The sequence below is a fragment of the Hippopotamus amphibius genome, chromosome 4 (genome assembly GCF_030028045.1).
Source record: "Hippopotamus amphibius kiboko isolate mHipAmp2 chromosome 4, mHipAmp2.hap2, whole genome shotgun sequence".
Taxonomy (NCBI): domain Eukaryota; kingdom Metazoa; phylum Chordata; class Mammalia; order Artiodactyla; family Hippopotamidae; genus Hippopotamus; species Hippopotamus amphibius.
The window spans coordinates 887,199-904,452 of NC_080189.1; the positions used below are offsets into that span (position 1 = coordinate 887,199).

General features: G+C 52.5%; 1 protein-coding gene across 1 annotated transcript in view; it reads left to right on the forward strand.

Moving 5' to 3' along the window:
* The window catches only part of PTPRN2 (protein tyrosine phosphatase receptor type N2), a 641,085-nt gene that overhangs the window by 381,098 nt on the left and 242,733 nt on the right, over nt 1-17,254 (forward strand). The window contains 1 exon segment of the mRNA XM_057732470.1: nt 14,610-14,674. Within this exon segment, the coding sequence (XP_057588453.1) occupies nt 14,610-14,674 (65 nt within the window).

Consider the following 17,254-nt stretch of genomic DNA (forward strand, 5'->3'; position numbering starts at 1 on the left):
AATGAAGAAACAGAAAACTCTAATCCTACAACCAAAGAAGGAAATTGAATTAGTAGGTGAACATCTTCCCATGAAGAAATACCAGGCCCACGTGTTTTATAAGCAGACCACACATTCAAATAAACCCAGTCGTACACAAAACATCCCAGGCTCCTCAGCTCATGAGTTAGAATAACCCTGGTCCCAAACTCAACAATGACAGTGTGAGGACGAGAAATTAGAGACGAATTTCCCTCAAAAGCACAGAAGCACAAACCAAACCAAACACAAGGAATTAAATCTAGCAATTTATTTTTAAAAATACACCATGAACAACGTAAGGTCCAAGGTTAGAAACATAATGAATGTAACTTACCACATGTGTAGAGTAAAGAAGACAGATGGTGCGGTTATCTGAGTAGATGTCGATAAAAAACATTTGCTAAAAGTTAGCATTCATTCATAATAACATGCTCAGTAAAGTAGGATGAGTTTGTTAACTTGATTTAAAAATCCTACGGAAATATTCTTGATCGTGAAACATTGAAAATATCCCCTTTCAGCACCAGAAATCAGACAAGGGTGTGCATGCACTAGGTTTACAAGGTGTTTTATAGGAGGGTCCCGAGAACCTGCAGAGAAGGTGTGATTAGAAAGGAGGAAACAAACCCATCATTTTTTTTCTTTTTTTTTAAGCACTTTATTGGAATATAATTGCTTTACACTGTTGTGCCAGTTTCTGCTGTACAACAAAGTGAATCAGCTGTATTTATACATATATCCCCATACCCCTCCCTCCAATGACTCCCTCCCACCCTCCGTCCCGCCCCTCTAAGGCATCACCCATCATCGAGTTGATCTCCCTGTGTTATGCAGCAGCTTCCCACTAGCTATTCTACATTTGGTAGTGGATATATGTCAGTGCTACTCTCTCACTTTGTCCCAGCTTCCCCTGCGCCCTCACCCCATGTCCTCAAGTCCATTCTCTACGTCTGTATTCTGCCCCTGCCACTGAGTTCATCAGTACCATTTTTTTAGATTCCATGTATATGAGTTAGCATACGATATTTGTTTTTCTCTTTCTGGCTTACTTCGCTCTGTATGACAGACTCTAGGTCCATCCACCTCACTACAAATAACTCAATTACACCCCTTTTTATGGCTGAGTAATATTCCATTGTATATGTGTGCCACACCTTCTTTATCCATTCATCTGTGGATGGGCATTTAGGTTGCTTCCATGTCCTGGCTATTGTAAACAGTGCTGCAGTGAACATTATGGTACATGTTTCTTTTTGGATTATGGTTTTCTCTGGGTGTGTGCCCAGGAGTGGGAGGGATTACTGGGTCATATGGTAGTTCTATTTTTAGTTTTTTAAGGAACCTCCAAACTGTTTTTCATAGTGGCTGTACCAGCTTACATTCCCACCAACAGTGCAGGAGACTTCCCTTTTCTCCACACCCTCTCCAGCCTTTATTCTTTCTAGATTTGTTGATGATGGCCATTCTGACCGGCGTGAGGTGATACCTCGTTGTATCTTTGACTTGCATTTCTCTAATGATTAGTGATGCTGAGCATCTTTTCATGTGTTTGTTGGCCATCTGCAGGTCTTCTTTGGAGAAATGTCTATTTAGGTCTTCCATGCATTTTTGGATTGGGTTGTTTGCTTCTTTTATATTGAGCTGCATGAGCTGCTTGTGTATTTTGGAGATTAATCCTTTGTCTGTTGCTTCACTGGCAAGTATTTTCTCCCATTCTGAGGGTTGCCTTCTTGTCTTGTTTATGGTTTCTTTCGCTGTGCAAAAGCTTTTAAGTTTCATTAGGTCCCATTTGTTTATTCTTGGTTTTATTTCCCTTTTTCTAGGAGGTGGGTCGAAAAGGATCTTGCTTTGGTGTATGTCATAGAGTGTTCTGCCTATGTTTTCCTCGAGGAGTTTTATAGTGTCTAGCCTTACATGTATGTCTTTAATCCATTTTGAGTTTATTTTTGTGTATGGTGTTAGGAAGTGTTATACTTTCATTCCTTTACATGTAGCTGTCCAATGTTCCCAGCACCACTTATTGAAGAGGCTGTCTTTTTTCCATTGTATATTCTTGCCTCCTTTGTCAAAGATAAGGTACCCGTATGTCCTTGGGTGTACCTCTGAATTCTCTATTCTGTTCCATTGATCTATATTTCTGTTTTTGTGCCAGTACCATACTGTCTTGATCACTGTGGCCTTGTAGGATTGTTTGAAGTCAGGAAGCCTAATTCCACCAACTCCGTCTTTCCTTCTCAAGATTGCTTTGGCTATTTGGGGTCTTTTGCGTTTCCATACAAATCATAAGATTTCTTGTTCTAGTTCTGTGAAAAATGCCATTGGTAATTTGATAGGGATTGTGTTGAATCTGTAAATTGCTTTGGGTAGTACAGTCATTTTCACAATGTTGATTCTTCTAATTCAAGAACATGTTATGTCTTGCCATCTGTTTGTATCATCTTTGATTTCTTTATCAGTGTCTTATAGTTTTCTGTGTACAGGTCTTTTGCCTCCTTAGGCAGGTTTATTCCTAGGTATTTTATTCTTTCTGTTGCAATGGTGAATGGAAGTGTTTCCTTAATTTCTCTTTCTACTCTTTTGTTATTACTGTACAGGAATGCAAGAGATTTCAGTGCATTAATTTTGTATCCTGCTACTTTACTAAAGTCATCGATTAGTGCTAGCAGTTTTCTGGTAGCATCTTTAGGGTTTTCTATGTATACTATCATGTCATCTGCAAAGAGTGACAATTTTACTTCTTCTTTTCCAACTTAGATTCCTTTTATTTCTTTTTCTTCTCTGATTGCTGTGGCTAACACTTCCAAAACTATGTTGAATAATAATGGTGAGAGTGGGCACCCTTGTCTTGTTCCTGTCCTTAGAGGGAATGCTTTCAGGTTTTCACCATTTAGAATGATGTTGGCTGTTGGTTTGTCATATATGGCTTTTACTATATTGAGGTAATTTCCTTCTGTGCCTACTTTCTGGAGAGTTTTTATCATAAATAGATGTTGAATTTTGTCAAAAGCTTTTTCTGCATCTGTTGAGATGATCATATGGTTTTTATCCTTTGATTTGTTGATATGGTGTATCACATTGATTGATTTGCGTATATTGAAGAATCCTTGCATTCCAGGGATAAACCCCACTTGATCATGGTGTATGATCTTTTTAATGTACTGCTGGATTCCTTTGCTACTATTTTGTTGAGGACTTCTGCATCTACATTCATCAGTGATGTAGACCTGTAATTTTCTTTTTTTATGACATCTTTGTCTAGTTTTGGTATCAGGGTGATGGTGGCCTCGTAGAATGAGTTTGGGAGTGTTCCTCCTTCTGCTATATTTTGGGAGAGCTTGAGAAGGATAGGTGTTAGCTCTTCTCTAAATGTTTGATAGAATTTGCCTGTGAAGCCATCTGGCCCTGGGCTTTTGTTTGTTGGGAGATTTTTAATCACAGTCTCAATTTCCTTAATTGTTATTGGTCTGTTCATATTTTCTATTTCTTCCTGGTTCAGTCTTGGAAGATTGTACTTTTCTAAGAATTTACCCATTTCTTCCATGTTATCCAGTTTATTGGCATATAGTTGCTTGTAATAGTCTCTCATGATCTTTTGTATTTCTGCGGTGTCGGTTTTACGTCTCCTTTTTCATTTCTAATTCTGTTGATTTGCATCTTCTCCCTTTTTTTTCCTGATGAGTCTGACTGATGGTTTAGCCTCCATGTGTTTGTATTTTTTACCTTTTTTTTTTTTTCAGGTAATTGATATCTAGTCTCATGGCGTTGTAGTCAGATAAGATGCTTGATACAATTTCAATTTTCTTGAATTTACCAAGGCTTGATTTGTGACCCAAGATGTGATCTATCCTGGAGAATGTTCTGTGCGCACTTGAGAAGAAAGCGGATTCTGTAGTTTTTGGATGGAATGTCCTAGAAGTAGCAAGTCCATCTGATCTAATGTGTCATTTAAAGCTTGTGTGTCCTTATTTATTTTCTGTTTGGATGATCTGTCCATTGGTGTAAGTGGGGTGTTAAAGTCTCCTACTATTATTGTGTTACTGTTGAAGTCCTCTTTTATGGCTGTTAGCATTGCCTTATGTATTGAGGTGCTCCTATGTTGGGTGCATAGATATTTACGATTGTGATATGTTCTTCTTGGATGGATCCCTTGATCATTATGTAGTGTCCTTCCTTGTCTCTTGTAATAGTCTTTATTTTAAAGTCTATTTTGTCTGATATGAGCATTGCTACTCCAGCTTTCGTTTGACTTCCATTTGCATGGAATATCTTTTTCCATCCCCTCACTTTCAGTCTGTATGTATCCCTAGGTCTGAAGTGGGTTTCTTATAGACAGCATATATATGGGTCTTGTTTTTGTATCCATTCAGCCAGTCTGTGTCTTTTGGTTGGAGCATTTAATCCATTTACATTTAAGGTAATTATTGATATGTATGTTCCTATTATCATTTTCTTAATTGTTTTGGATTTGTTTTTGTAGGTCTTTTCCTACAAAGAAAAGACCTGCCTAGAGAAGTTCCTTTAGCAATTGTTGTAAGGCTGGTTTGGTGGTGCTGAATTCTCTTAACTTTTGCTTGTCTGTAAAACTTTTGATGAGATTCTTACTGGGTAGAATATTCTTGGCTGTAGGTTTTTCTCTCAAGACTTTAATTATTTCCTGCCACTCCCTTCTGGCCTGCAGAGTTTCTGCAGAAAGATCAGCTGCTATTCTTATGGGTTTTCCCTTATATGCTTTTTGTTGCTTTTCTCTTGCTGCTTTTAATCCATCACTTTTTATTTACTCAGAAACACAAAGGAAGATCCAGAGAAATTAGTCAGAGAGTTGAGGAGGGTTGCTATATAGGAAATGATGTGCAAAAATCAATTGCATTTCTATACTTTAAGAAGTTAGAAAGTATAGTTTTAAAAATGATGATTGCTTACCATAGAATGAAAATAAGGTACCAGGAATAAATACTTTTATATGCAAGACCTTTATGGAGAAAATTATAAAACTTTATTGAAAGATGTGAAAGAAGGCCTTGACACCTGGGAAGATTTACCTGCTCACAGGTTGAGAATAAGGATGTTAATTTCCCCAAACCTCCAGATTCAATACAATTTTAACAAAAACCTCAGAAGATTTATTTATTTATTGAATGTTATATTTATTTTTATCTGGAAACTTGACAAGCTGATTCAGAAGTGTATCAGAAAGTGCAAAGAGCCAGAATGGTGGGGCACCCCTGCAGGAGAGCAGGGGGAGCGGCTGCTGCAGCGCGATGTAGCAGGTACGGCGGTGTGTGAGACAGGGAGGGTCTGGGGGCATGGAGACAGCAGGACCCCAAGCCACAGGAGGCCTGGGAGTGGGCCCTCCTGTGGAACTGATTGCTAATGGATTCAGCATTGCAGACGGAGGGAAGAAGGGCCTTCCCTGTAAATCGTGCTGCAAAAACTAGGTGTCTACTTAGGGGAAATAAGCCTCTTGTCATCCACAAAATCAGCTCGCGGATGCAAGACTCACCTGTGAAGGGCAAATCTTGAATCTTTTAGAAGACAATATACAATGATGTCTTTGTGATCTTGGGATAGAGGAGAATTTTTTAAACAGGACACCCAAAAGAGAAAGCCTTAAAGAAAATGATAAATTAGACTCCTAAAATTAAGAAATTTCAAATAAGCCAAATCACAAGCTTAGATAAGATAGTAACACATGTAACTGACCAAGTATTCATGTGCATGTGCAGAGTGTCTAAAGACCCCCTACAGAGCAATAAGAAAAAGACAAACAGCCCAACAGAAAAATGGGCAAAAAGTATAACAAAAACATCATGTAAGCGGGAGCATGAATGGTGAACAGACACACAGGTGCTCCACCTGAGCAGGAATGGAAGACATGCACCTTGAAAGCACCAGGAGATGCAGTGTAACGCCTACCAGATGGGCAAAAATGTTTATCCACAAACTGGGGAGGATCTGGAGCAGGAGGAACTCTTGGGAGCTGACGGCAGGTGTGTAAAGTGGTGGAATCACTTGGGACTCTGTGGCCTAGCCATTCCACTTAGAGAACATTCTCTCCATCTGCCTGGAGATGGGCAGGGATGCTCCCGGCTCACTGTTTGAGAGGCAAGAGGAGAAGAGACAGCCCTGTGGTCCCCTGGAGTGGACAACTGACTGGAAAAGCCAGTTAGGATGTGCTGAACGATTTAATACAGCCAGAGAGCCGCGAGAGCACCTGAAGCACAGCCGGCGCAAGACCGAGTCGGGCCTCAGGAATGGCAGGGCTCAGCACAAGACGCAAGTCGGGGCCGGACCTGGGTGCCGCGGTCTCATCTCATTAAGTTCAGACCCAGCCAGAGCACACGCCATGCACACGTGTGAGAGAGTCTGCAGGAAAGGAAACCATCACCCACATGCGGAGGAGTTATCACGTCCCGTGGGGAGGAGGGGGTGGGACCGTGAAGGACCCCCTAGTATCAGATGTAATTGAAACGCTGCATTTCCTTTCCAGAGGGTGGCTACCTGGGCCTTTGCTGTCATTATTCTTTATAACCAACACATATTTTATAAAATGTCTAATCTTTGATTAAATATCAATACAAAATATTGGTATTTTTGAATTACAAATTAACAAAACAATGTTTCCAACAGTCAGGGGAACGTCACCACGAGTCGCCAGAGAGGTGCTTTCCAGGAACCTGTGACACACCGCTCGTCCCTGGTGTGTTTCAGACAGACGTAAACCAATACACATTTATCTTAGCTCTTTGTCAACAGCATTCCTCTTTTCTCTCTCAGCACGGGGAGGCTTGGCTGACGTAGAAATGAGCCGGTGGCATCGTGTAAATGTCTCAGGTGGCGCCTGCTCAAACCAGAAACCCACATAGGAAGCCAGAGGGCACCGCGGCCCCTGTGCCCGGAGGCCCGTCCCTGGTGCCAGGCCTCACGCGGACACAGGGACACGGTGACAAGGGCTCCTCGGGGAGGGCCAGCTCCACCCCGCTGCACAGGGCCCTTGGAGACCAGACGGGAGGTGCAGACAGAAGTTGCTGGAACCTCACCCCCCCACCCTCCTCCCTCCCTCTCTGGGAACAAAGCCTTGAGTGGTGTCTCCGGTTTTGGTAAAATAGTGTCAGGAGGGCTTCCTAGGTGGCGCAGTGGTTAAGAATCCGCCTGCCAGTGCAGAGGTCACGGGTTCGATCCCAGCTCCAGGAAGATCCCACATGCCGCGGAGCAGCTAAGCCCGTGTGCCAAAAAATAAATAAATAAATAAATAAATATTTAAAAAAAAAATAGTGTCAGGAAAGCAGTCATGCTCCAGGGTTATTTTAATTATTTCTGACAATTAGCAAAATCAAGCACCCAGACATCGTGACAGCATGTTACCGCAGGAGACTCGGTGTAAAGTGATGGACACAGGACACCTCCCGCGGGCTCTGCTCTCAGGCATCCTCAGGCCAGGAGGTATCCTCGGACACCTTTCTTGGGGCGACACTTTGTTCAGAAGCTGGAACTGTGGGTGTGGAAACCGCCCCCCCCCACCACAGACACGCACGTGCACGTGGTGGTGGTAACTCTGGGGTCCACGGTTGTGCCAAGAGGAACGGGCAGAAGCCACCAGCAGGGCCTGAGTCTGCTCGGTCCTCACGCGCATCCCGTCCGGTTCCCTCGGGAAACAGACCCCGTGCACCTCCGGTGTGCTGACGCTGTCTGCTGAGACATGTCCTGTCTGCTGAGCTACGCCCAAGGCAGGAAAGCAGATAAGTGAGTGCAGTTCTGCTGGTTGGGGGTAGTCGCTCTGGGGAAAGGTAACGCCGGGCAGGCGGGGGGAACTCCGGGGGGGGGGGGTGCGATCTGATGCTGGCGGGAAATAAGGTGACTTTAAACCGAGCTGTGGAGGAGGCGGGTCATGTGGACGCGGGGCCCAGGGAGTAACCCGCAAGTGCAAAGGCCCTGAGGCAGGCGTGCCTGGCCTGGTGGGAGGTGCCAGCAGGGCAGCACTGCCCTGGGGCGGGATCGTGAAGGCCCTGCAGGCCTCCCGTGCGGCAGGGACCTGAGACTTGACCCTGAGCGAGGGACACCCCCTGGCAGGGCTCGGCCGAGAGGATGGGCTGACGGGTGCGCGTTGGCACGGGGGCCCCTGGGCTGCGGGGGAATCAGCACCGCCCACCCCCCGCGCTGGGGTCCCCAGGCCCAGCACCACTGAGCCGCCACACTGGGTTTCTGATGGGAAAAGTCTCCATCAGGCCAACGGACTGTTAACCTTCACTCTTGGAAAATATATATTCACAGTGAAAAAATGTTTAAATATGCATAAAGCTATGGGTTTTGTGTCTGAAAATCAGCCAAATATGAAAGACAGCTGGACTGAATTATTCTCTCGCGTTTGGGTCTTGTCTTAATGAGTTTGTAGAGTTGGGGTGAGTAATGAGTTAAAGACGCAGTTCCTGAATTATAGCATATTTATTTATAACTGTATTTTCTTCCCTTTGTTTCACAAAATCACTGATAATATTGTTTCATAAAATCTGTGCATTTAGACAAATGACCCGGCTGTAATTGCACACAATGTATAAAATGTGAAAGTATTTTCATCAGAAATATAAATACATATGAAATTCAGGTTACAATTATATGGCTTCAATAGGCACTCTACAAAATTCAGAATGAGCTATTATAGTAATAAAGCAAAATATAATTAATATTTTTCTTTAAAATATTAAAAATGAACGGTTATAGTTATGAAACAAAATATAGTAAACAACAAAGCTTTAAATCTAAAGTATTAAATAAAACTGAATTTTTATTCTATTTTTTGAAAAAGTAATTAAATTGTAGTTATTTTTATAAAAATAAAGTGTGTGCAGTTTAGCTTCAGTATCCATCTAGTTGCCAACGCGATGAACCAGGAGCGTGATTCATGACGTTCCGACCAGAATGACATACAGAAAACTGGTAACTATTAGGCGCCGTCCCAGCTGTAAGATGCTTCTCTGCCGCCGCTGCAGGTGCCGCGATGGCCGGTGAGAACGTGCAGCCCTGCAAGCTGAGAGGCAGGGCAGCGGGCCTCTTCAGGAGAGCCCTTAGCTTTCTGGCTGAGAGGCAGGTTGGAGGAGTCAAATTATTTGTGTTTCCCCCGACCCCAGCTCCTTCCTGCCGTCAGCCCCTCCCCAGCGCCCCCCAGCCCCCCTCCAAGTCCGCCCATCCCCCCAGCCCCCCAGCGCCCACCAGCCCCAGCCCCGTTCCCCAGCTCAAGCCCTTGTGGCCTGAGGCGGCAGCAGCCTGCTGTCCAGGACACGAGGCACCGGGTGTGGGGACACCCCCTCACCGCCACCCTCCCGGCTAGCAGCTCGGCCAGGCAGCCCTGTTGATGACGGGTCAGGACCTCTCCTCCCGTCCTGCCGCAGCCCTGAGCCCTCACCCTGCAGGTCTGTGGGGGGGATAGGCTGCCAGGGCCCCTGGGGTGCGTGCCTCTGCCTCCCGCCTGTCCTCAGGCGGGTGTCTCACCTCTGACCTTGGCGGGACCGCCACCCACCTGGGCCCCTGCTCTGAAACACGCCCTTGGCCCTGGGAGAGAGCAGGGGAGTGTGGGCAAGGTTGCCCGGAGCCCGGGGGAGCGGGGGGGGGGGGGGGGGGTTCCTGGAGCGTCAGGACCAGCTTCCTCTCAGACCTGCTCCCCGTCCCAGCATGACCTCCGCCCACCAGGTCCCGGGCAGCGGGCGTCTCCGAGGAAAGGTCGGGTCACTTCCCGGGCTGGTGACGGAAGGCCATGCCGATGTCCTTAAGGCTGATCCCAGGGTGTGGGGGGCAGTGGGGCCCGTCAGTGGTCCCCGAACGACCTCGACGGTCCACTTCCACAGAGGCCTGTGGGTGGGACCAGGTGCGGAGTGCATCGTGTCTCTTAGGGTGGAAGTGCTTAGGGGACGCGGGTCCCTACCCCAGGAGCAGCGCTTTTGGCTCCACCCTTTCCCGAGGGGCTCCAGCTCCCCCGGCGTCCGCCCGCCTCCCGCACCCCTGCTCCCCCCCGTCGTGCGTGCTCACGGGACACAGCCATCAAGCTGTCCCTGTAGCAGTTTAGATCACAGAAGAGACTGCCGCACATCCTTCCAGGTTAAAACCACGAGAATAAAGAAAGAGGCAAAATTATTCCACTGTAGCTACGTGCTTAATTATATGGAATGCTGCATAAATTGTCAAGTGCAAAGAATTATTCTGATAAATTAAAATACTAATTAAATAGGCTATTGCAGGATTCTGAGAACACTGGGCTCTGCTCCTGCAGGTAATTTGCATATCCTTCATCTAGCGAATTTAATTTTAAAGGACTTCTTTTTGTGTTTGGAAACCCTTTTTGTCTCCCCGTGAAGATAAGAATGGGCTTTATGCATTGTTCTTGCCTTTATGAAAGCAGCTTCTCCCGGGTCTCTACCTCTTGGCCTGCCGGCAGCTCACGCCCATCAGCTCCGGGTCCGCGTTTGGCCATAAAAATAACTCAGAGCCTACACTGGACAGAACCTCTAGCCAACGCGGAGCTTTTCTTTTCCCCTCAAAAGGCCTCACCAAAGCCTAAAAACGTGGCTGTGAGTTTCACGCCGGTGGAGGGTGACGCTGCACTTGAAAGTGTTTCCAGGGAGAAGGTGGGGTTGCTGGGGGTGGGGGCGCACGGGGGCGGTGCCCACGACCCGGGTCTCCGTGCCCGATGGAGGTCATGGCGTGCGTCTGGGGGAGGGATCCGACGTTCGGACGTGTGATCTCTGATCGCACTCAGCGGAAGGGATGCATGAGCGGATGGCTCGGAGGAAGCTTACAAAATGATGAAAGTGTAGAATAACGTTGGGAGGATTCTGGGATGGCCTGAGACTCACAAAACGTGCTGAAGACGACTGGGCTTGTTGTTCTTTTAGGTCAATTTGAGCTAAAATAAATAAATATACACAAACAAAAACCAAAAGGGCTGTGCTTAAGGTAAGTTGTGTACCTTTCACACGTGCTGGAAAAAAGGCACCATTACAGTGTCTCTGTGTGGCTACCGTCCCCCCCAGTGAGACATTTCAAAGAACAAAAACATTAAAGAAAGAGCAAGACAGGCTTTGCTGAAAAGGACTTGATGCCCAAGACTGAGAAGGTACCAAAAGAGCGCAAGACCAAAGTGGGTTTACACCCCACAGACACACACGTCCCAGCCGCCAAGGGGACTTGCAGGTGTGGCTGGAAAGCGCACTGGCCACCTCCATGGGGGTTGCTCAGCCGAGCGCGGGAGGATGGGGGCCCTGGGTGGGCTCTCGGAGGACCCCAGCTCCAGGCGGCTCCTGGGGCACTGCCGCTCTCTGGACAAGGATGGAGGCGGTGTGGAGATGGACCCGGAGTTGGACACGAAGGTGGCACGATTCACGATTCTGGCGTGAGCTGTTAGGAGAAGGTGCCGCGGCCTCAGGAGGCTCCCGTGCCCTTTGTGAAAGAGCCCTGGTGGGGACGGCCTCCGTGAGACACACGCTACTCGTGCTGTCCTTGTGGACAAGGCGGGGTTTGGGGCAGAGTCACCACTTGCTCAGCAACAGCTGCTACTGCGCAGAACCTGTGGGTTCCTGTCAAGCTGAATGACGGTGACGGGTCCTCCCCACAGGCTGCCGCCCCATGTGTGCACACCTGTGTGTGGGCCCGTGTTGTGCGTGCGTGTGTGCCCATGCATGCATGCGTGTGTGTGCACGTGGCTATTTGGAGGAGGCCCACTTTGGGGGGGGGGGTAAAACCGTGCACCATGTGAGGAACATAATAGAATCAAAGGATGGAACAGACATTGCAAAGCGGAAGAGAACAGGGACAGACGTGGCGTCGTGACTCAGGCGACAGTGATGGACCACCTGTCCCCCTGACGCATCACACCTGCAGAACAGGCGACGCTCCTGGGACTTCCGCAGATGGTAATGGAAGGACTGGGGAGACAGTGATCCCTCCTGCTGACGCTGGAGGGACGCAGTCACATCGGGGCCCCTTTCCAGGGGATCCCAGACGCTCGGACTTCCCGCCGGACGCACCTCCTCCAGCACTTCTGTGCCGTCCGTCCCACGGTTTTCGTTTTTCTGGGACAATTCCCTGGAGCGCTGTCAGTTTTCAGTGGCCAGCCTTTAAGGGACGTAGTCGCTCGTCAGCACGCGTCTGAGTTCCCAGGCTCCCTGGCTGGACCCTCAGGCAGGACGTGGACCCTGAGAGGTGGTCAGCCCCGGGGGGTCCGCAGTGGATGCACTTGGGGGCTGAACTCAGTGAGGGAGACGTGACATCACTTTGCAACATGATGCCTGTGGTCTTCCAACAACCACGCTGCCATCAGGAGGGTTGCTCAGAGAGGTGCTGGGGTGACCTTCCAGGCATCCGGTGTCCCTTCTAGAAGTTTCTGGAGCTCATCACAGGTGCCCGGGGGAAACTTTCCAGTAGAAACAAGGACACGTGTTTTTCCTCCACAGCTTCTGAGGCCGTGGGCTGAGGTCGGTCAGTGGGCCGCGTTCACACGACGGCAGCTGGGACAGCCTGACCCCGGACATGTTCAGATGCGGGGAAACGCATTTTAGAATCAAGGAAACATGACACATTTAAGACCTAGACTTTGGGTAGAAACAAAGGAATGTACACATGGGGCTGGAGCTCAGTTTTACTATTTCAGGAATTTTTTGAGCCAGTTATTAAACACAGCCATTGTGAAAACTTAATTGCATTAAAAACAGAAGGCCTCGACACCCAAGCATTGCCCGCACACGTCACCACGACCTGTGCTCGGAGGTCACGCCCGGCCTGGCGCTGCGGCTCCCCGCCCCTCCCCGCCCCCCGTGGGGGCCCAGCCGCGTTCACGGAGGGGAGAGATGGGGGTGTCGGGCAGGGAAGAGGCTGCCAGGGCCTGGGGTGAGGAGCCCTGCCCAGACCCTGGACCCGCCGGGACTGCGGTGCTTGGGGGACGCAGGGAAGCTGTGCGGACACTGAGGCCCCCCGACCCCCACGTCCACGTGTGGACGCGGTGGGGCTCGCGCCCTGGACCGTCTGCACCGTGTGGGATGGGGGTGATCCGGCCGCGAGCATGGCCCACGGTCGCCTCGGGCCTCCGCCGGCCGGTTCAGGACACAGCCAGGGCCCGTCCCTGTTCCCACAGCCGTCACACTGCCCGCCGGGTGGGGACCCGGAGCGGCCGAGCCTCAGGTGTGTCCACCGGGCCCTCCCCGGCAGGTGTGCCGACCCCCGGGCGGGGTGGTCTGCGCCCTTGGCGCTGCACCGCGGCTTCTTCCTTCCCGCGCCTGGAACGCCCGTCCCTTCTCGGCAGCTAGAGGAGCGCTTTTCATTTCCATCTTCATGTGCTGTGTCCCTCAGCTTATTGAAGATGGACTATTATCCCCCAAGCAGCCTGTCATTCAGTAAAATGCCTCCTTTGTTCGCAGGAGAACATTAAAATCAATCGCTTTATACTGTCTCCTAAAGAATATTCTCCTCCATTCAAGGTTTACCTATGGGCCCCTCCCCGCCCCTGCCCCTCTGCGCCCCCCCAGCTTAGAGGCTCTTAATGTGCTGGTGCTCTAACCCCCGGGCTTGTGTCTGCCTCCCCCGTGCCTGCACAATTACCTACGTGTAAGAAAAAATGTTCCTTTGTTCAAAGGAGGACTTTGTACCGGAGGACGGCAGGGTCCAGAGGCAGGGGAGGCAGGCTAGGACGGGATCTGCTGCTGTCCCTCTAAAGGAGGTAATGTCACTACCCGCCACCGACGTAGGGGTTTCACAATAAGAGGTGAAAGTAATTGCTGTTTTCTTGCTGTCTCATTCTGCATGAATCACAACTGCCATGCACTCTTCCTTCTTCGGGTTTGCAATAAAATTCTGTTTCTTCTGGTGTTCATTGCCAAAGTGACAGGGGCTTTATCCGAAAGAATATTTCTACAGAATTGTAAGCCGAGGTCAATTGCTCTGTGACACAGCTGCTCTCCGGGAGGTGGGACCGCGGGTTTGCCGCGCCGGCGGTGGGATGAGCGAGGCCGCATCCCCAGCTGCTAATTGTTTCCAGGGCTCCCTCTGCTCGGCCCGCCACGGAGGGTAATCCGCTCTCTGAGAGTCCTCCTGGTTCTAAGTCAGGAGCAGGCCAGGATGAGGCTTGCAGGGAGGCAGATTATTACAGAATGTTCTGCAGGGGCAGGAGTAAGAGGGGGTGAAACAGCTCCCAGAGCTGTGGGACGAGGGCACAGTTGGGCGTTGCCTGCTAGTGACTCTTTCCTGTGAACGCAGCACTTGTGAGTGGAACCTATTCCCCAGTGACTATACACGTATAACCATCACATCGTTAGAAAGTAAGACTCTCCTGTTTGCAAAGCAGGTCTGCCTGCCATTTCTCATCCCGTCTTCACAGGGATGCTGTGAGTTTCCTATGAGGACGTTCTATGGGCAAAGCGAGAGGGACCCGCGCCCGCTCGCCTCTCGGTGGGGAGCCCCCCACCCAGGTTTCCGCCCCAGGCTTGTCCACAGCACCCGTTAAGTCACTGGCCTCGGCAGTGACCATGGAACGTGACCTCGGAGACGCTCAGGGTGTGTGGAGAACGCTTACCTCTCCAGCTGACCCCTTCCTTCTTAATTTCTCCTAACAGTGGACAACAAGGACAAACTGGAAAAAATGTCTGGACTGAGAGTTCTTCAGACCGGAGTCAGCTCGGTGAGTCGCTGCGGCGGTCGCGCGGTCGGGGGGTGGGGGGTGCCCGGCGGCTTGGGCCGGGGTCAGGGGTCAGCCCGCGCCACGTGAGGCTGCGGCAGAGGGGGCCCCGGCGCCGGGCGGGGTTTGTCCTCCCGTCGGTGGAAACGGTGATGCGTGGTGCCTGGCTTGTCTGACCCCGGTTGCGTCTGAAATGGTGATCCGGTGTCTCCCCAAGAAAAAGCGGTCCCCGCTCAGAAGACATCGGGACCTTCGGAAACGCGTTCTTCCTCCTTCAGAGGGTTCTCAGGGGCTGAGTCCGTAGGGAGAGAGGTTGCTCCTTCCTCCGGGTCCGGAAGGTGCGCTTTTCTCCCCCTTGTTAAAGACGTGTGGGGGGCGGGGGCGGGAGAGAGGCGGGTGCCTCCCGGAGGCGTCCTGTCCCCGCGTCGCTGCGCTGGCCTCAGAAGCGGGCCCTTGACCAAGCTCTCCATCAGAATTGGAGCCGAGGACCCTCAGCCCCGGGCCGTTAGTGAATTGCACGCACGACGGCGGACGCGACTCCTCTCGGGGTGGGCGTCACCCCTGGCAGGTCAGCGGGACCGAAGCCCGTCCGCGCGCGCGTCTGAAATCCCAGATTTCAGGGCCCCGCCGCGGCGGCAATGAGCCATCGAGGGTGCGCGCTCCGGCGGAGAGGGCTGCCCAGAGCCACCCGGAGGCCGGCCGCCCGCTCGGGGCAGCTCCGCCGGCCCGGGTCGAGTCTTGGCTCCCGACATGAGAACCTGTGCCGGGGCTGCTGCTCGGGGGGCCGCGCGCGGGGCGCCTGGCAGAGGGCCTGGCCTTGACGCCCCCGCGTCCCCGGCGCGCACGCGGCAGGCGGGCACGGACGGGGCTCAGCGACCGCGGGCTCGTCAGGGCACAGGCTGCGCTGATGAGGCTCTGAGCGCCCAGCACATCCCGGGCTTGCCCCCCGAGCGCTGTGGCCGTGGCGGCCAGCGAGGGGAGGGGGACGCCCGGAGCCGGTGGGTCCGCGACCCCGTCGGCACGCCCTGGGCGGGAAGGGCCGGGGGGCTCGGAGGATCCAGGCCCGAGTGGAGGGCTCTGACCCGCGGCCGCCGGCCACCCCCGCCGCCCCTCGGCCTCTGCAGGACGGCCTTCCTGCGGGCGGAGCCCTGGTGCCCAGGGACGGGGCAGAGCCGGCCTGGCCTGGGCTCGGACTGCTGGTGTCGGGGGTCAAAGGAAGCGCGGGCGCCGCGCCCCTCCCCTCCCCTCCCCCCTCCCGTGGGAGCGGCCGGGCTGCCCTGGAGGAGGGGGCGGCAGGACCGGGCCGGGGGATGCGGGGCCGGGCTGGGAGGCGCCCGGCACGGCCCCATCCTCGCCCGCCGCACGGCCGTGGCTTCCGGGCAGCGGGGCGGGCGGGGGCGGCGTGTAGGACTTTGCGGACTCACGTCACCGGGGGTCCCAGGCACGGATCTCAGAGGCGGACTCGGCGCCCCCCAAACCCGCGCCCCCCTCATTCCTGCGGGGCAGCCACCCGGCGCATGCGCGCGCAGCCTCCCGCCCGTGGGGCGCCTGCACGGCCGCCCGCGGACCCGCGTGGAAGCCACGCGCGGTGACCCCTCCCTCGGGGGTGGCCCCCCACGTCCCCTCTCCGGCGTCATCACTGCTGCGTCGCCCTGGTCCCTTCCTGTCAGCACACAAACAGGCCCCCGTGTTTCCCGATTCACTCACGGGACAGCTCTGCGGACGCCGGTCCCTCCACGTGGGCCCTGAGAGGTCCCCTGCCTCCCGCTCCCCGTCCCCTTCATCACAGAAACTCCCCCCAGATGAGCCTGGACTCCTTGTGCCCACGCGTCAGCCCCTGTCTGCTCCCGACAGCCCGGCCAGGCCTGGTCCGCGCTGTCCACCGGCCGGCCCGCGGTCCGCGGCCCCAGGACCTCGTCCTCCCGCCCTTGCTGACTGAAGCCCGGCTGCGCTGAGCGCCCCCTCTGTGGGATCTGGGGGTCCCCCGGGGTCTCCCCGAGGCGTGGCCCTTATATTGTCCCTGTGATGGTGACCCCGGAGTCTGCCTCCAGCCCGGTCCGTTCACTGTGCTCCAGGCGCGCACAGCCGTGGCCCCTGCCTTTCTGTCCTTGAGACCTGCGAGCGTCCCAGGAGCCTGGGCGCAGCGGGGCCCCTGATGTCCCGCAGCTCCTGGCTCTGCCCCCAGCTCAGGAGCGGAAGGTGGTGACGTGCTGTCCAGGATCGGGGGGACCCGTGGAGCCCGAGTCGCTCTCAGCTTGTGTGTGAAGATGGTACCCTAACCTCAGAGGGGCGCCCTCTGCCCGGGCCAGGTGCCCTTCTCACGTGTGGGCAGGAGGTCCCGCTGCGGGGGTGGGGGGGGCGCTGGGGGAGGGATGCAGGGCAGAGCAGACCCTAGCAGACACCCCCCCCACACACACTGCTCCTCCCTTTTCATCACATCTGATCTGCTTCCTCTCTGGTCCCCAAGGGGCCAGAAGCCTGACCTCACCCTCCCTTGGGGGCAGAAAATGGCCACATCCCAGACCACTTATAGACATTTCATCCGCCATTGAAATGTGGCCTTGAGAGGCCCACCCGCCAGGC